The sequence below is a fragment of the Delphinapterus leucas genome, chromosome 16, assembly GCF_059928025.1.
Source record: "Delphinapterus leucas isolate spDelLeu-1000000601 "Yukka" chromosome 16, BTC_Dleu_Yukka2, whole genome shotgun sequence".
Classification (NCBI taxonomy): domain Eukaryota; kingdom Metazoa; phylum Chordata; class Mammalia; order Artiodactyla; family Monodontidae; genus Delphinapterus; species Delphinapterus leucas.
This window is the reverse complement of record NC_143144.1, coordinates 11,014,930-11,036,198: the sequence shown is the minus strand read 5'-3', so window position 1 is coordinate 11,036,198 and position 21,269 is coordinate 11,014,930. Positions and strand designations below refer to the sequence as shown.

At 35.0% G+C, this 21,269-nt stretch overlaps 1 protein-coding gene across 2 annotated transcripts in view; it reads right to left on the bottom strand.

The window, feature by feature from the left end:
• RYR2 (ryanodine receptor 2) overlaps positions 1–21,269 on the bottom strand; it is a 432,618-nt gene that overhangs the window by 347,068 nt on the left and 64,281 nt on the right. For both annotated transcript variants that reach the window (XM_089897470.1, XM_089897471.1), the window contains exons 10-12: positions 18,342–18,463; positions 9,169–9,352; positions 6,687–6,822 (exon numbers count right to left, since the gene is read on the bottom strand). In XM_089897470.1, coding sequence (XP_089753596.1) covers positions 6,687–6,822; positions 9,169–9,352; positions 18,342–18,463 — 442 coding nt within the window. The remainder of the gene's footprint in view (positions 1–6,686; positions 6,823–9,168; positions 9,353–18,341; positions 18,464–21,269) is intronic.

Below are 21,269 nucleotides of genomic sequence, written 5' to 3'. Positions count from 1 at the left end.
AATATTTCTTAGAGAATGAGAGCTGACTTTTTGAGAAATAGATCATGATAAGTTGCTGGGATAGAAACAGACCTTGGGGAACATTGATAAGGGTGGGAGAGCTCTCCCCGGGTCAAAAGGGGAAATTTTCTTATTCTAAAATGGGGGGTGGGGGGAAGGAATGAATGGAGCTGGGAGGAAAAAGGGTCACGCTCTGTGATACGATTCTGCACAGGGACCCTCTGAAGCCACAATAAATTCTGTAAAATAAATAAACAAGCAAACAAATAACTCACTAAAGGCTGGATAAGAATGGAAGTTTGTACGAACCAGTGAGGAGGTGACGGTCTGCAGCAAGATATTATGTAACCTCAGAGAAACATCAGATAATAAGGAAGAAGCATGCAAGTGGGAGACAGTGTAACCAAATAATGCCCCTAAGTGTACAGACATCAAAGGGAAATCTTAAGTCCGCCCCAGTCCATGAAACTGGAACATGGACCAAAGTCAACTAAACCTTCAGGGAATGAGGCCACAGCTAATGTCCACTAGCAGGGATTTGCTATTGTTTATGTATGTACGTGAGTGTGTGAAATGTTTTACGTGTACTTAATGTTATATTTAGAGTCAAAGAAATATTTTTTATAGGTTATACACCGAAATGGGTGGTTACATTTAAAAGTCGTTTCTACCTTCTTTTTTTGGTCAATTATCTAAGTTTTTTATCATGAAGATGCATTCATTTTTAAGTTAAAGAACACAATAAAGTTACTTTCTTTTTAAAAAGAGAAAGGAAAACAATACCATTAATACTGACAGTGGTAGTAGTTATCAGATGGCTCGGAGCGCCACTCTCATGGCCAAAGAACAATGGCAACTTTACATTGTACCTCAATGTACAGAAACAAACTCAAGACAAATGTCGTTTCATGCATGCTATACCTTAAAATACTCTGTTATTTCTGCCTAATTGGTCTGGAGGAAAGTTAAGACCTTTCACCCGCCATACTATTTTTCCTCATTTATTTAAGAAATATTAACGTTAATGCATCACGCACTATGGTTGGCCCTGCAAATATAAGCTTGAATAAAGTGTGAATATAATACAATGGTTTGCAGGTCTTCTTCTAGCATATTCTAAGCTCCTTTAGAACTGACGCTCTGTCTTATTACACTTTTGCACATTGCCTGAAACTTAGAAGGTATGTTATTTCTTAAGGAATAAATAGTATCCAGTCTCTTACGGAATAACTTTGGTCTTAAGTGCAAAATGTATTTATATATTTTTAAAAATAAATTTATTTATTTATGGCCACATTGGGTCTTCACTGCTGCATGCAGGGCTTTCTTTAGTTGGGGTGAGCAGGGGCTACTCTTCGATGTGGTGCGCGGGCTTCTCATTGCGGTGGCTTCTCTTGTTGTGGAGCACAGGTTCTAGGCGCATGGGCTTCAGTAGTTGTGGTGTGTGGCCTCAGCAGTGGTGGCTTGCAGGCTCTAGAGCACAGGCTCCGTGGTTGTCGCGCACAGGCTTAGTTGCTCTGCAGCATGTGGGATCTTCCCGGACCAGAACTCGAACACGTGTCTCCTGCGTTGGCAGGCGGATTCTTAACCACTGCACCACCAGGCAAGTCCCAATTTAAATACTATAAACATATTTTGAACTAAGCACATATATGATGGAAGTGCTAGTTCAGTGAACCAAACTTCTTTTGGTGTTGAGTAACTCATTAAATCCTTAAACTTTTATCAATCAGAATATGAAATGCAAGTAATATTGGCACTTAATTGAAAAATCATTACTGTTAAAAATACTCTATTCTGTATTTCTTACTAGTATCATAACATCCCCATGTCTTCATGCTTTTGTGTTTTAAACTCTGACTCAAAATTTCTCAAAATACTAACAGAATCAGAAAATTACAGATGGACTGAGATATAAGGACTTCCAAGATAACTCTCACTTTTAAAATTTATTCAGCAAATACTGATTACCTGCTTTGTATCAGGCACTGTTCTAGGTGCTGGAGACACACAGGAAATAAAACTATGTTTCCTCTTGGAGTTTACTTTCAAAGCCTAGTGATACTAAGTGAATAGGCCTTAAACAGCACAGACAAATGAGGAGGCAACAGAACTATAATCCAGAAAGGTATGTATAATATTCAGATTAACAAGTGAACACTCCTAAATCTTGAAAACCATAAAAAACAAAAACAAACAAAACAAAGAAAACCCTCAGAATGTTGTTGAAGAATTTAAGAGTGCGGTCTGTGGGTTCCCAGAGTAGGCTGCCCCAAAATGTGCCTCTATGGCATATTGAGTATTTTGAATTAAAGTTACTCAAGAAATGGCCAAAGCAAGAGGGACACTCTGACCCTCCTTTCTGTCTCCCTGAAAGTAGGAAATAAATCTCTCACATTAAAGATTCATTTACACTTCCTGCACCTGGAGGTATAAGGACAAGCTTACCACCAGAAACAGGGAGTCTGGGTCAAGAAACCTTTGTAAGCAAACCCTGTTACTTCTATAATTGACAACCCAAAGCCCAAACTCTGCTTAGATTCTTCATTAGTTGGGCACTCAAAACCCAAGTTTCTTTGTCCTGTCAATTCCTCACAAATTTATTGTTTCTTTGTCTAAAAGGTATAGAAGCTGCCTGCTCTGGCCACTTCTTAGGTCTCATTTCTATGACCTCCACGGGCATGAATTAAAATCTATTTCTTTTTCTCCTGTTAATCTGTCTCGTGCCAATTTTATTAAGGACTCAGAAACTGGTAACTTCTCCCATCCTAAAAGAGTAGCTGTCTATCCTGTTTGTTTCATACTTTGAATTTTCATAACATGAGTAATCACAGGGAGAATGTGCCAAAGAGCATTTCTCGGGACATCTTTAGAAAATCATCCTGGCTCGCAAGCCTCCTGTAGATTAATTGTGTGGATGTCAGAAAAGATGTATGAAAGCATGCCTCAGCGATGCGTTTCAAACTATGAACATCGGTGTCTATGAGATCCTTAGGTCTTCCAGATGGCAGGCTCATAAGTCTGCCTTTGTCCTTCTCCACTTAAACACATATTAAATATATCCACGTCAAATTTTTAAATTGTTACAGATTATCATTCCCACCTTCTCCCTTTTCTCTCCATGCTAAAGAAACCTGCTGAAGTAAAAGGAGAAGGTTTATTTCACACATAACCTCATGAAAGAACCTACTGTCTACCTTTTTGCAAGAATCGGGAGGAGGCTTAATAAATTTGAAGTTAACGATACTTGGAGCAAACTTTCTGATAGCTGGGTAAAGAGGGACAATGAGATATAAGTATCACACTGAACTCCAAGTACTGCCGATCTGAGACTTCTCCAGCCAAGGTGAAATATACACTTACGTATACATGTCTACCTGTCTTATGATTACACCCACTTCAATAAAAACTACTGGTGTCAGATGGTTCTTCAGTCAACATAAGATTTTATTCACTATTTTTTTCCTGAGCATGAAATCAGTGCTCACTACAATAAAAACAGATTATCAAGAGTGGTCAAAGGAACATTTAAGCCACAAAATCTCTCATAATCCTATTCACCTGAAACAACCATTATTAAAACTACCATGTATATACTGAAAAAGATTCTCTTTATATGCGCTGACATATTCTATTTTTTAACTCAACTGGAATGAATATATTAACTCTTCCTTTCATTATCAATTATCTAGCATTACACATTTCTGTTACCTATTTTTTTAATTCTAAAAGTAATACATGTAAATAGGTTAAGAATAAATGTTCATTAGAACACACAGAAAAATGAAAGATCTCTCCCCCAAGAAGCAGCCACCTAACAGCTTTCTGTGCATCCTTTCAGAAATGTCCAATATATATACAAGAATGTATATGTCTCTACATACTTTTAATTTTATGCAGCTGGAATCTATCTATGCATACAGTAAGCATCTTGCTTTTTTTTCCCCTTAACCCCATATCCTAGATTGCCATACTAAAAAGACCAGAAACCGAACCTGTTTCATACAGTTTTCCAATGGTATACTTATCTCAATTTTCAAAAACACAGTTTTACACTCTATAGGTATACTATTAATTATGTAACCAATCCCCTGTTGATAGAAAAATTGTTTTCAATTTTATGCTACTTATAAACAATTTTTCAGTGGACATCCTTTCCACAGTTTAGAATACACTTCTTAAAGTAGAAATTCTGAGAGTAAAAGGATATATACATTTAAAGTTTTACGTGTATTATTGACCGAGGTTTGTTTGTTTTTTTTAAATTTCATCAGTTTATACTCCCACCAAGAAGATGCTTCGCAACATTTTCACCAATGATGGGTATTACCTTTTTTTTTTTGTCTGTGCCAATCTAATAAGTGAAATATGATCTCTACTTATTAGTTTAATTTCCATTTCTTTATTTGCCATGTTGAGAATCTTTTATTATTTTATTCATTTTTCTGTGAACTACCTGTTGCCATCTGTTGTCTGTTTTTCTATTAGGTGATATTCCCTTTTCTTATACATTTATGAAAACTCTGTATATTACACAAACTAGGCCTTTGTCTTTCATATAGATTGAATATTTTACAAAATTCCCATCTGTTTTTTATTTTGTAATGATATTATTTATCCTAAAAGTTTTAATTTTCATGTAGTCAAATTTATCAGTCTTTTTACTAATCACTTACTAACATGATTTAACAGTAACGTGTACTGAGATGGCTGAGGCAATAACTGTACAGCACTGTGGCTAGCTTTGCTATGCACACCACCTGTCTCTCTTACTCAACCATAAGCTTCATGAGAGCAGGGACTACATCCTGCTAACAACTGCACCTCATTGCCCAGATTACGGCATATCCCCTAGCAGACACTCAATTAATCTTTGATGAATGGATGAAGCTTCTATGAAAACCCAGGTCCATTGGACTCCAAGCAGTCTCTGTTAACAAGGATGCCCCTTCAGGAGACTATACAAGCAATTAAGAGGAAAGATATTTGAGAAAACAGATAAAAGAGAAAAGGAAGCTTTTCTGAAGATATATATATATATATATATATATATATATGTATGTATATATATCTCTCAAGTGTTTTGCCTCATATATATGTAATACATATATACACACACACATACATACTCGCACACACACATACACGGGGGTAGGGGATTAACAAAAACCCTCTGAGGAATAGCAGTGTGAAACTATAGAAGTTAAAGTTAAGAGCGAGTGTGTGTGTGTGTGTGTATACATGCGGAAAGTACATTCAGAATTTATGTCTTTCGTTGCATGAAAAAATTAGTTTAAAAGCCACACAGCATTCATTGCCTGAAATCACTGTGTGCTCTCTTAGTGACATATATGGTTATTATGCTATCTTCCATTATGATGTGAGTTCTAGGGGGTCCTAATTATGTCAGTTTTAAGTAATAGCTCCCTTAAATCCTTCCTTAATCAAATGGGATGTAAAGAATTAAGGAAATAAATGCATATACTTAAGAAATATATGCTGTATACATACATACATACTTAATATAGAATATATATTTTCAATAGAAATATATATTTCCTATATATCAAGTCTCTGATATAAAATAATTCTAGACAGTCTGGAGGGATAGTACTGGATTGGAGGTAAGGACAGGCAGGACATAATGCCGAATGACTAGAGATAAATTGGCTGAAGTCACAGGTGAAAAGGAGGGACAGACCAGCCGTGGGGCTTGAGTACTCCGAAGACTAGAACAAGTTATACACCAAGTATCAGAGAGTCAATGAAAGTGCATGAGGAAGCGTGTGAGGGCTTCTCAGAGTCTAAAATAAAGATTGGTGGAGAAAAGAAGTGGAAGCACAGAGATTAACCAGAAACCTCACAATAGCCAGCTAGCAACACGGTCTCAGGTGTTTACATCTCAAACATCTGCTGAGCACCGTCTACGCACCAGAGATGGAGGCTACCAATGTATGAGGTGTGTGATGCTGGGTTCAAAGAATGGGTGAAGTAACAGAATGTAGCATTTCAGCCCGGAGGCAACTACGAAAGAAACTTTGTTCCTCCATTTCCTGATGAGGAAACCAAGAGAAGGGTGTATCTGCAATAATCATGATGCTACGGCCTTCTATCAGCTAATCCAGAACTTTCCTTTCTATATCCAACAGTTCTAACTAAAGTTCCTTTTCTAAGACGTATTTAAAAGGCAGAAACAACAAGAACAAAAACAGAAGTGGAAGAAGAAAGCATGACTATATTAACGAGGGAGAAGATGACAACGTAAGTATCCAAAAGAAGTGGGCATATATGATAAGAGGAACAATGATATGCTAATGTTAAGCCTCTGACGTACATCATCACACTGAAGCCATCCAACAACCTTATGAATGTCTGCAAAGCGTGAACAGGAATGCATCATACCACTGCAATTTTTGCTGAGCATATGCCAAGTTACCTAGAAGTTGCCGATACAGATCTCCACCCTAGATGACTCGCCCCCTTTAACCAAAGGCAAAACTACTGCTCTGGCCACCTGTCATGCTCAGAGATGGGCTTAAATACTAAACATCATTGACTTTAGTGCAACTAAAGTAAAACTTGAAAGCCTCAATTAAGAAGCATGTTATAAAGCTGCTGTAACTGTTACACGATCATGTTAAATAGACGTAAGTCGGGTGCCTTGAAAGCCCAATCATACTTCTTACCCAGCAACTCATACAGAGAATTCAGAATCGATTTCCAAGATTCCCCTGCTTCTCTCCCAGCGACATCCGCAAAGTGTGCAGCGCTGCTGTACACGTGCAGCCTGTCTATACACTCGAGCACAAGGTTGATCATTCCCTGGAAGGGTAGAAAAGTCCCCATCAGAAACTGCGATTCTGCTCACAGGGAAAAAAAAAATGCTAAGCTGTTTTGTTGTTTTTTTTTAAAAAAGCCTGGCGCAAAGTAAGTCTGTTAATCATAAAGAACGTTGAGCTCGTTTACTCAAAGGACAGGAAGAAACACACTTGCTTGTGAAATAAAATGTTCTTGAAATGATTCGAGTGGTTTTTAAATCCTGAGTGCTATTCTCAAACAGAAGCAGAACAATATAAAAATATGTACTTCATACTTACATTTGCAAGGCGTAATAGCAGAATGATGAATCCATCATAACAGTATTCTACCGTAAGTGACAGGGTTCAGAGTGTGCCACGCCAAAACATGCCACTCGGGCACAAGGATTATTTTGGGCTGAAGGCAGTTGAGAAAAAGCGGACACGAAAAAATTCCCTACCCTTCTCTGTTCCACCAGGAAGGGCAGGAGGGTGCTTGAGACGATGTTTGATCTACACATCAAACTAGCCCTTACTGTCCACTAGCTTCTCCCATATATTTCCTTCCCACAATGTGTTGCCCCTCCAAGCTCAAAATTCCTTTCGTCTTATCACTTCCCTACGAATTTATTATTCTTTGTGTTAAGATGCTACGTAAACCTGAGTTCTAACCACTCCATGGAGTTACCCATCACTGAGTACTCCCACGTATACACATGGTGCACACGTTAATAATCTATTTGTTGTACTCTTGTACATCTATCTTTTGTCAGTCTAAACTGCAGGGCCCCAACCAATGAACCCGAGTAGAGGAAAATGGTTTTTTCCCCTACCCTGCAAAAGCGTAAGAGCAGATCCTTACTTTTAGGGAGGACACCATCATCATCATCAATCATTCCTTTTTAACAGTAAACTGAAGATATACTAAATTAATAAAGAAAAGCTCATGAAAACGTATCTTTAAAGCAAATCAAAAATTCATTACAGAACTTTGTAAGAAGCTGTCTACTTTTCAAATTATGCTTTTAATTATGCTTTTACTTTTCAAATTATGCTTTCTAGGTCAACGTTGTCAAAATGAGGCAAAGCCCATGAAAGGAAGAGCTATAAAGAGTTGACAAATTAAATTAACTTACTTCACACAAAGAATGTAAGAGGCATTATGACCCTGAGAACATTTCTAGGTTCCCATTCAGATTGTCTTATATGAGAAATTGAGAAAAACACTAATCCAAGTCAATATTTCAAAATTTCACAGCCCAATATTTCATTTTATTTTTCTAGATATTAAATAAGTGTAGTATACCTAACAGTTTGGCATGTACAAAAAGAAATGATCCCAATAAACGATTCCATGTTGCTATTATAGGTTTATGTTGACATTTCCTGTGCTTTCATGCCATTGTGAGCTCTAGATAGGTCATTTCTTTTGTACACAGTGAAAAAAAATCCTCAAAAATTAATGTACGTTTCAACAGCTTTTGATGGAAAATTAGGAAACAGTTTTAAAACTAGAAGAACATAGATTTAGGAACTATGGGAACTCAACCATGTCCACTAACCTTTTTTCTTAAATACTTTTTACAAAGATACTTTCACTCAGAAAAATGCATTAATCCACATACAGGGAGCACTGAGAAGAATGGGAAGACTTGCTGATCTGGCCTGATGTGCCAGCTCAACTCTGACATCCTCCCACTGAAATTCTTGAATACATGGTACTAGTTTGGACACTAGCATCAGGACCATTAGAGGTATCACTTGGTCCTTCTGTTATTCTGCCTATAAAATATGCACTTGAGCTCTTTTTGCAGGGGAACTTCCGGAAAATAAAATCATACACAGAATCTTAACATATGCAAAAAGAAAAAATGGGGGTGCTCTGTCCAAGGAGGGAGTCTGCAGCCTGCCTCCCAGGTGGCCCCCTCCCAGGCAACTTCCATCCCCAACGCAAAGCTCCAGTGGATCCTGAAGCATTTCCAAGGAGCCCCAAGGAACCTGCTGAACACTTCGAAAACCCTTGTACTTTCCAAAGCCTGTATCCATTTAGACGCTTTTGAGAGTCTGTTTTTATTTAACGAGCATGAAGCAAACTACTGCGCAACAATGATCAGAGTGGAAGCTGAGCAGAGAGTAAAATAAAACGTCTTTTGCCAGAGAAGCAAAGAGTGTCATCTTTTAAAATTAATACTTACTGAGAGAGAAATAAAAACCGTTGCAGGATTCCCCCAAGGCCTGGTTCCCTCGTTCCCTTACACCTGCTCATGTATATCTCAAAATGCAGATGTCAAATAGATAGAGAATCTTCCCCAGCAAGAAGCTGTTTTCCCAGACAACGACAGAAAAGAAACGATCATTGGTAGAAACTCACCTCTTCCTGGAAGAGATTCTGCCGATTCTTTAGAGCTCGTAATCTGTTCTGCTTATCTTCATGCTCTAAGTGCTCATCTGGTGGGTGGAAGTAGCCAATCAGGTCCTGCAGACTTAGACTTACAGACTCTATAGGTAAGTCTACAGTGGAAGCCTTCGCTTTTTTGCTGAGAGCATCAAGGCCCCTAAAATAAATAACAAATGTTTCTCCACATCAGTGATTCACAATTTAGTTTTATTCTTTTTTAGTCTATAGATGATTGAAAGCTTTACTCTCTCTCCCTATATGCCTGTAAAAGGAACATATAAGAAAGGCCCTAATTTTCCTCAAACAAAAATAATGAATATATTCAAATGAGAAATGTTCTATTCCGTCAAGTATATATAATGCTATATTTAAAACACCAGTATCAAGAGAAACTCATCTAGAAGAAAATCTAAAGGATCTGGAGAACCAATGCCTACAAAACCAATGGTCTCAATATTTAGAAACCAACTGATTTTCATTTTAAAACACTATATACTTCACCATTGGAGATGCAATTTCCCAGGCTCATAATTCTGACATTTACTTGTTCTGTTTTGTCTTGTTTTTGGCATAAACACCGTTAACTGCTATGCTATCACTGACACTCACTGCCATCCTGCCTAATTCCTGCCAATTTAAAGATATATCCCAATGATAATAATTTAGAAAATTCACTTATTAATCAGAAAACAATATATTAACATGTTTTCCCATTGTCTGAAAGAGATGTATTTAAGAAGTAGATTAAGAAACAGCATCGAGTTGCATTTTCTAACCTTTAAAGAAAAGCATATGACTGGCATGTAAATGTGTTAATTTGTTGGTCTTCTGAGACTCTGAATTTTAAAACTCATAGCTTTGTATGTATCTGGAAAGAAACACTTTAAAGCATAATGTTTGTAAATCAAAATTATTCCAAAATAAAAAGCTCAGTAAAAAACTACCCAACAGATACCATAAAAGAATGGGAAAATGCCTATACTATAGTTGATATAGTAACATTCATATTAGTCATGACAAAATTTGATGCACAAATATTATACTTCCTTTTCTGCTCTCTGCATTGGCAAAATTATACGGCAATATTTTATTCCAAGGAAATATTTCTTTCTAGTTATCTGACTGCATTACAATTTTTATTTTAAAAAACAGTAAAAACCTTATAAATGAAAAATTAGCTTATCTTTGAACTTTATGATGCTATTATTTAAAATATATCATTTACATAAATATTACTAATAATTTTGGAATATTATACTTCAGCTTTATAAACAGTTCAAATAGTAAAACTGCATGACTATCTTAAAGTTTCTACCTGTAATTCCAAATCAAGTATATCAATGAAATTCATCTATTACCTTGTCTTGCCATCTCTACAAGGCCTTCTATGCCCAAAAAGCAACAGAAATGACTTGTCAGAAGAAAATTATTTCTCCCTTTCTAAAATGAATACTCATATGCAATGTAACATTGCTGTTCTAAACATTTTAACCCATTAATTCTAGTTGAATGATAAATATAACAAAGTCAAATTCAAATCCCATCATGCAAAAGTAAATAAAATTCAAAAGTAATTCAAATATACTACCTACATTTTCAAACCTGAAGAGAAATAATAGCAAACGTCAGTTTTTAGGTTGTTAGGTTGAATATATCTGCTATCAGAAATATAACCATTCAATTGCTTTCCAGGAGAAGCCTCTTGTCAGACAAATGCTATCCAAGACTCTTAAAACTGTTAATGATATTGCAGCCATATCTTTTTCAATCCGTCTCCCAGCATAATGGAAATGTTAAAAAATAAACAAATGGGACCTAATTAAACTCAAAACCTTTTGCACAGCTAAGGAAATCATAAACAAAATGAAAAGACAATCCACAGATTGGGAGAAAATATTTGTAAATGATATGACCGACAAGGGATTAGTCTCCAAAATTTACCAACAGCTCATGAGACTTAATATCGTCAAAACAAACAACCCAATCAAAAAATGGGCAGAAGATTATTTCTCCAAAGAAGACATACAGATGGCCAAGAGGCATACTGAAAAGATGTTCAATATTGCTAATTATTAGAGAAATGCAAGTCAAAACTACAATGAGATATCACCTCACACCAGCCAAAATGGCTATCATCAAAAAATCCACACACAATGAATGCTGGAGAGGGTGTGGAGAGAAGGGCACCCTCCTACACTGTTGGTGGGAATGTAAATTGGTACAGCCACTATGGAGAACAGTATGGAGGTTCCTTAAAAATCTAAAAGTAGAACTACCATATGACCCTGCAATCCCACTCCTGGGCATATATCTAGAGAAAAACATGGCCCAAAAGGATACACGCACCCCAGTGTTCATTGCAGCACAGTTTACAATAGCCAAGACATGGAGGCAACCTAAATGTCCATCGACAGAGGAATGGATGAAGAAGATGTGGTACGTATATGCAATGGAATATTACTCAGCCATTAAAAAGAATGAAATAATGCCATTTCCAGCAACATGGATAGACCTAGAGATTGTCATACTGAGTGAAATAAGACAGAGAAAGAGAAATATATGATATCCCTTATATGTGGAATCTAAAAAAGAAATGATACAGATGAACTTATTTACAAAACAGGAACAGATTCACAGACTCAGAGAACGAACTTATGGTTACCAGAGGGGAAGGGATAGTTAGGGAGTTTGGGATTGACATGTACACACTGCTATATTTAAAATGGAAAACCAGCAAGGACCTACTGTACAGCACAGGGAACTCTGCTCAATGTTATGTGGCAGCCTGGATGGGAGGGGAGATTGAGGGAGAATGGATACATGTATATGTGTGGTTGGGTCACTTTGCTGTGCACCTGAAACTATCACAACATTGTTAATTGGTTATACTCCAATATAAAATAAAAAGTTTAAAAAATGTTAATGATTACAAGTTTTAGGACTCTCCAATAAAGAGACATTTTTCATCTTAATTTATCAAGGACAAAAAAAACGAAAAAAAATAATTAGGGGAAATCAATGGTGGTAGAAGCATGCTATGTCACAACAAAACTTAAAGCCATGAATTCCAGCTCTACATTTTATAATTTGAAGATTAAATCACATTACTAACATACATTCCTCCCTTACCCCATTTACCTCAAGAATACATTTATTCACTAATGTGTATAAAATGGATAACTAATAAGAACCTGCTGTATAAAAAATAAATTAAAAAATTAAAAAAAAAATTTTAAAGAATACATTTATTAATATACCTGGAAGAAAAAAAGCTAGACCTTTTTTTAACAGTGCAGAAAAATAGAACCCTTTCCCCTATACATGAAAACAAATGCAAACACACACACACCCTCACACACACCCCACCACCACCACTACCCTAACCTTGGGGAAAGGGACCAGAAGGGTCACAGAAAATAAACTGCATAAGAAAAATACAAATGAACAAAAACAAAATAGATCTCAACTTCCACTCTAAGTAAAAAAGGAAGGTCTGAGTTTACATTTTTTAAATGAGTCTCTTAATAGTATATAAATCTACATTAATAAAATGAATACCTAAAAAATTTTACTTTGAAAAATATATGGATATTGTAAAATATTATAAAGATATTGAGGTTTTAAATACTTTTAGTGCTTTTATGAATGTGATAGAAGGATCAAACTATGTTACTTAAAATAACATACGCTTTACAATGTTCTGTAATTACGTAAAACTTTTCAAAGTTTCTAAGCTATATTAAAGAAGCTATATTAAATTACATTAAGCTATATTAAAGCTATATAAATTCAGGAATTCAAATAATTCAGTAATATTAACAAGCACATAAGTAAAATCCATATATATAGAAATATATATAAAAATGATGAATTAAAATAATATAACCAGCGGGTGAGTATTCTAGAAAGAAAAGAACAGAAAAAAAATAAAGCTAAATTAAAATTTAATTTTTGAAAAACTAATACATAATTAAGGTCAGTTAAGTGTAAAAAAGAGAAACAGACTCATTATCTTCATCAGTAGCATCTGTTACATCATCAAAGGAAAGAGACACACTTTTAAAAGGAGATGCTGGATAACCAGGAAAACATGGTAGTTTGATGAAGGGCTTGTGATTAGAAATCTGAAGGAGAAAAAAAATACCAATATAGAACTAGCAAAGATTAGACTACATTTTCCAGAGGAAACATGGAATCGCATCTCAAAATACGAATTTCATGTGTCAACTACATCTGCGTTGCTTTCAGCCAAGATAAAGAAAACCAAGAAAAACCCTCCTCCCTCTCCAAGAAAGACAAAATATTTGGAGAAGAACACATTTCAAGACACTGGACATCAAGAGATAAAGGATAGATATGGTAACAACCAAGGTGAGTCCTACAATGGCTCCACTTTGCTTTAGGAGAATTTCTAGGCTATGATACAGGTATGAGAACCCAGGTGAGGCAAAGAAGACTCCCTGAGTTGAGGAGACATTGCTGAGAGTCTGGGAGACCAAGGTTGCCAGAGTTTGCAGGACACAGTACCAGAGAGGAGACCGCTACACAGGAGTGGACTCTGAAGAAATACAGAGGGTTCTCCTCAAATATTCAGCAGAGGGTTGATGAACACATACACGTGAGAAAACTACCCAGGGCAGGGAACAAAGCCTTCTGAAATAATTAGAGAAAACGGTAACCGATACTCACATGGGATGCGAAATGGTGCCTCTTCCCAGCAGTCAGATTGGGAACCCTCGTAATTCATGGGGCATCAGGTTGAGTATACAGATGGTCTTGCCTCAAGAGTGGGGAATAATTAGCCCTAGATTTAACACGGATCTGCACCCACCCCAAAAATCCTAAAAGCAAATTCCAGTAGAATCAAACTTAACCAAGTAACTTAACTGCCTCCCAGAAAAACTCAAAAATATTGACAGGAAGACAAAAATATCCAGTACCCAACAAATTTACGACGTCTGACAACTAAAGAAAAATGACCAGATAGGTAAAGAAGAATAAAATATAATCATCAATAAGAAGAAAAATCAATGAACCAAAAGAAAAAAAAAAAGAGTCAGCCTAGAATGTTATACCCAGAAAAAAAATCACTTAAAATGAAGGTAAAATAGGACATTTTTAGACATACAGTAGCCAAAGTTTCCATCTCCAGGAGACCTACACCAGAAGAAACGTTAAAAGAAGAGCACTTTGGGAATAAAGATAAACTACGCACAGGAAATGCAAATCCTCAAAAAAATAATAAAGATTAAAACATCTGAAATGGTAAATATATGCACAAAATATTAGGTACATTTGTTATTATTTAAATCTCTTTGAAATCTAACTGACCTTAAATAAAAATGATAAAAATGTAGTGTGGGGTTTATAACATCTATAAAAGCAAAACGTATGACAAAAACATCACAAAGACTGGGAGAGAAGTATACTATTGAAATGTTCTTATATTACTCACAAAGGTAAAATGACCTGAAAGTAGGCTGTGATAAGTTAAAGTTGTATGCTAAACATCTTAAGCAACCACTAAAATAACCAAAAAAGGAATTATAACTAACAAGCCAACAAAAAAAGGAGATAAGATGGAATTGCAGAAAATTCTCAACCCAAAAGAAGGTAGAAAAAGAAGGAAAAGGGACAAAGACGAGAAGGGACAAATACTAAACAAATAGTAAGATGGCAGGCAAACTTATGTATCAATAATCGTATGAATATAAATGGACTAAACTTCACAATTAAAAGGCAGTGATTGCCAAACTGGATAAAAAATCAAAACCCAAGTACATACTGCCTAAAAGAAATGCACTTTGACTCTAAAGACAAGAGTAAGTCAAAAGTAAAAGATTTTTTTTTAAATATACAATGCTAACACCAAGGAAAACAAGAGAGCAGAAATGCTGTATTAACATCATACAAAGTTGATGTCATAGCAAATATCACTAGGGATTTTAAAAAGGTGATTTCATAATAAAGGGGTCAGTTTATTATATCCTAAATTTTTTGATGAACCTAATAACAGAGCTTCAAAATACATGAAGAAAAAAATGACAGAACTGCCAAGGAGAAACAGAAAAATCCAATTATAGTCAGATTTCAATACCCTTCTCTCAATAATGAATAGAACATACGGACTGAAAATCAGTAAGGAAGCAGAAGATCTAAACAACACTATCACCCATCTAGATCAAACTGACATTCTTTAGCACTCCACCCAATTAAAGGAGAATGGGCACATGGAACATTTATTTTCCAGTGCACACAGAACATTTACCAAGATAGAACATATTCTGGTAGAGCAACTAACAGAAAACATTATGAAAATGTCTGAGAGGACTTGTAATTGAGTTGATTAGTATGACCTTGGCTATGAAGGTAACAGAAAAGGGACCGGTGCTTAGACTGAGTTATAACACTGTTCCTGGTTCAACGACAGAGTAAGGGCTGTAATTTGTTCAGGCTGCCTCGGAGTAGCCATGCCTGTCTCTCCATGCAACCTACATACCTCCTCCTGTGCACCTTAAACCATCTCTAGATTACTTATAGGACACAATACAATGTAAATACTATGTAAATAGTGGTAAATACAATGGAAATGCTATGTATATAAACAGTTCCCAGAATGCAGCAAATTCAGGTTTTGCTTTTTGGATCTTCCTGGGCCATAAAACATGTCTCAATAAATTTAAAAGCATTCAGTTTTACAAAGTATATTCTCTGACCACAGTGATATTAAATTAGAAATCAGTAACAGAAAGATCTTTGGAAAACCCCAAATATTTGGAAACTGAACAACCTATTGGTCAAAGAAGCAATTAAAAGGGAAACTGAAACACAGCACAACAAAGAGTGAGAGATGCCACTAAGGACAGATATTTTAGCACTAAGTGACATAAGAAAGGTCTCAAATCAATGATGTCAGCCTTCATCCTCTGAAAAGAAAAAGAAGAGTAAATTTAAACCCAAGGCAAACAGAAAAAAAGATTAAAGATCAGAATGGGAATCAGATAATCTTTTTAAATGATCATCCCTCCCTCAGTATCTACTGGGGGTTGGTTCCAGGACCTCTCTCAGATATCAAAATCTGTGGATGCTCGAGTCCCTTATGTAAAATGGTGTAGTATTTACATATAACCTATACATACTCTCCTGTATACTTTATATCATCTCTCGCTAACCTACATAATACAATGTAAATACTATGTAAATAGTTGTAAATACAATGTAAATGCTATGTAAATAGTTGTGATCATGGTTCAAATTCAAGTTTTGCTTTTTGAAACATCCTGGAATTTCTTTCCTAATATTTTTGATCCATGGTTGGTTGAATCCACAGATGCAAACTCCTTGGATACAGAGAGCTAACTATAGTTAAATATAGGTTATATAACTAACCTGTTTTATCAAGATAATAAATGAATTTCATTCAAATAACCCGAACAAAAACTGAATTTCAATATGAAGCAGCAAATATATAATTCAGTAAGTACTTTTACCACAGAATCCAAATTTCCCATGTTTGGTTCTCTATCTAATCAATTAAGCAAGTGTTAGATTCTAAAATTAAGCTTCCAAATCACAGACATTACTTTTTTTAAAAAAAATATGATCGGTCTTGAGCAAAGAACAAATGTGCAAAAAGCAAATCACATCCATGATGAATTATCGTATCTCGATCAACATACAAAATGCCATTTAAGACATACCATCACTACATTGAGTCTCAACACGGATATAGTATCTTTCTGACAAAATATATTTTAAAACAAATAATCAGTTCTTTCTCTAGTATTCATTTAGCTCTTGCTTGCCAAATGGAATCTCCATAGTGCCTCTGAAAATACCACACAAGTCACAATATAATAAAAATTTGTCTTTTTGTAGTTGAAGAAGTCAGCACTGATGTATATAATTACATAGAGAACAGACTATTTTAAAGATTTATGATTATTTTCCTCAATCCTTATAGAACTGATTAGGCTGTAGTCAAAAAGAACCATGGAAAGAACAAGATGGAAAAAAATCTAAGTTGAACTGATCCTAAAATAAGTTATAATTTCAAAGTCAAAAATTTATTTATTACAAGAAGTACCATAAAAAGTGATAAGAATCTGATGCTTACCCCATCTCTAAGCCTTACTCCCTCTAAAAAGGGTTAGGGTTTAGATGAGGCAGAGAGGTGAGATGAATACTAAGGATATGATGAAGCCGAATGCTGTGCACATTCTTTGATTTCATGAAAGTATGCACACAAATGCACACACACACAGTGGGATGGTTTATAAAAGAAGCAGAGAATAATTAAGTGAATATTTATATAATCTTGGGTGGCAAAGGTCTTTCATATGCTGATTTATAGAGTAAACTCTGATGAAAAAACACTTTAAAATCTTTCCAAACCAGTAAGTTGAGAAAATATTTGCAATTTATATATGATTATAGGAAATTAGTAACACTAACATAACAAAAGCTCATAACAGCCTAATAGAAATATTATCAAATAATAGGGTAAATCACAAAGAAAAAAATAAATGAAGAAAATTGGTCAACACCCATTTTTCACAACTCTCACATAAATGCAAATTTTTAAAATAATTATAAGTAAATATGTACCTACTATAAATAAATACATATACACATATATATCACTTTTTCCCATCAAATTGGTAAGCTTAAAGAGATACATAATATCCATCACCAACCAGAGTATATATTGGTATAATGTTCCCAGAGAACACATTGGACACAAGTTTGATTTAGTTTTGTAGATATGCAATTGTTTCCATTCTTAGGGTGGGAAAGGTTACTTATTGCAAGAATCATTTTTTTGAGTTCAAAACTCATGAAGTATGTAGGCTGTACTACCTCCAGTGTGAAAGGGCTAGCATAGGGATATGTTAGAGAATAATTCTGACATACAGCTATCAATTATAAGTTACACATATAATTTTTAAAACCACAGTCTTTTTTAAAAAATTCATTTCAAAGAAAGACTTAAAATCATCTAACTAGCATTTTCTAACGGGTTCTGCAGAACTGCCAAATTGTATGAGATTTACCACCATAGTATATTTTAGAATTGTTTACTTGTAAATCTGATAAGAAAATTAAAATGAAATATTAAACAACCACCACAACAAAGGACAATATACCTAATAAATCTATTGAAAAGGAAGACTGTGCTCCGGATGACACGTGCTGTCCGTGATTCTTCATGCTGAGATCTGGACAAATTTAGGCCATCATCCATGTGACCTTCATGATGCATAATAGCCTGCATGAAAGCAGAAATAACACCATTACTCCCAATATCTCTTTTTCAAATGGGTGTTAAGAAGTAGGCAACTCAAAAAGGTGAGCCATCACAGTAAACAGAGTCAAAAGACAGGTGAAGGGAACTGTAAGCTGTCAGGTTCAGGTAAAATAATATGCACAGGTCCCTGTACAAATTAGTCATTCAATATATTTATTCAGCTATTGTTTTAAAGATGAATCAGTTGTTGTTTTAAAGAACCAATCAATAAATATATTGATTTGAAAAACAATCACTAGAATGTTTTCACATATCTATGTTCAATGATTCATCCACAGTCTAAGCAAACTCTGAACAAAGAAGCAAAGGAAAACATTACATGGGATACCATTTATTCGGTAGTTCTGAACATAGCTGGGTTCACTAATAAGTACTGAGCAATGCTTCTAAGACACCTCAGTTCTTTAAAAAAAAATGTGCTTTTATTTTATTAGTTCTTTTGTTAGCTTTATGTTTTTGAACATTCTATGAAAGAACAACATGAAGAGATAAGTGCAAAATATTAAGTGAACAGCGGAATCAATTTCACAAAGTGAACAAACCACATAACTAACACCCAGATCAAGAAAGAGAATAACATGGCACCTTAAAACCTGCCCTGGAGCTCCCTTCCTGCCCCATCCACCACAATGTTCCCCATCTTCATGACTTTCAACAGCAAAGGTCACTTGTGTACTATATGTAAATGGAGCCATTTGTGCCTAACTTCCTTCACTCAACACTAACAGCAAGATGTTTCTAGGACATTTAATCAGGTATACTGAACTAAAATTAGCAACTAGAACTAAAATCATAAACTACCTAGAAAGCAATGTAAAGAGGAACTCCTAATACCAAAATCAATGAGACAGATACATCTGTATTCAAAGTCAATTTTGTAGCCTTAAATGCCTTCATTGACAAAGAAAAAAATGACTAAAGTGAAGGAACGTATTACTCACTTTAAGACTCTAAAAAAGAAAAACAAATTGAATCGAAAAGGGGAATTAATGAAGATAAAAAGAGAATTTAATGAACTAGAAATCAAATAAAATACGAGAAAAGGATGAATAAACACGAAATGTTTATTTTTTGAGAAGATAAATAAAATAATTAAACCTCTCACAAACCAGGCTAGGGATAAAATGGAAAGAAAGAAAAAAACACAGAGAAAAGAATATAAGATACAAAAGACATTAAAATTATAAAATGATAATAAGACAATGCTATATGGAACTTAATGGCCAAAAATTTTTTAAATTTAAAAACAAAACTGACTACTCCAGAGGACAAGGATGGCTTCCCAGCAAGTTAAAAATCATCAAAAGGAATCCGCCCAACAAAGTAGAAAATTTGAGGATACCAATTTATTAAACAGAGATTGGAAAGGAAATTTAAGATCCAATTTTTAAAAGATTACAGAACTAGACAGTTTTACAAGTGAGCTCTAATGAACCTTCAAAGAAATGATACTCTTCATGGTAGACTAGTCAGTGAACTACGACCACTGCCTATTTTTATATAGCCTGTGAGCTATGAATGGTCTACAATTTTAATGGCTGAAAAAAGACCAAGAAAAGAATATTTCATGAAACCTGAAAACTGTATGAAATTCAAATTTCAGTACCCATAAACAAAGAAAAATTAATATATAAAGTGAATATATATGATAATTCTAGATAAATTCTAAATTAAACATAAATAGAATCTAATAAGATTTCAAAAGAATAATAAACTAGGTCAAACTGGGTTTAGTCTATGAATGTAAGGATTCTTCAATATCATGATGTCTATTAACCTATTTATCAACAAAGTAAAAGACACTAAAACATGATTTTTTTCTCCAACGGATAAAATTTAGCAATCATTGCTAATTTTTTAAAAAGTCAGATAAAATAGAAATAGCAGGATATTATTTAAATATATAAACTATTTCAATTGTCCACAGGATGCAAGAAGGCATAACTTCTATGAAAATTCGCAGTAAGTCATACTGGGATGAACAACCAGAATAGATGAAAAGACAGCAAGCTGAGATAAAAAGTGACCTGGGTGAGATAACGAAAAAGACAAGAAAACTAAAATTTCAAAGACATGGAAAGACATTAAGGAACAGACCCGCATCAAAGAAAACAAAGTGAGTGATTTGGGGGACACATTTGAGAAGCAAAATGCAGAGACTGGGTAAGAACGACAGGAATGCCAAAGGGGAAGACAGCTGACCTGGAGGAGAGAAACTAGCTGTGCTCCTGAGAAAGAAATTACAACTGTAAGAAAAGGAGGCCAAAGACACGCTGCACAATTCTCCTGTCAGTTTTAAAAGACCTATGTGTGCTGATTAAAAATCCTTGGTGACACAGACATAGAGAACAGACTTGTGGTTGCCAAGGGAGAGAGGGGGTGGGGAAGGGATTGATTGGGAGTTTGGGGTTAGCAGATGCAAACTACTATACAGAGAATGGATAAACAACAAGGTCCTACTGTATAGCACAGGGAACTATATTCAATAACCTTAAAGAAAAATGTATGTATATGTATAACTGAATCACTTTACTGTACACCAGAAACAAACACAAAATTGTAAATCAACTGTACTTCAATAAAATAAATTTTAGAAAATCCTAGGTGACAGATGCATTTCATAATTCAGAGTTTTCAGGGTTTTTTTTTAATGTAATACAATGTATAAACTGTACATGTGGAACACCCAGTATGGTACGTGTATCACTGCATAATCAATGAATTTATATTTCTGCAGCAAAACATGAATACCCACACTAAGCGGGAT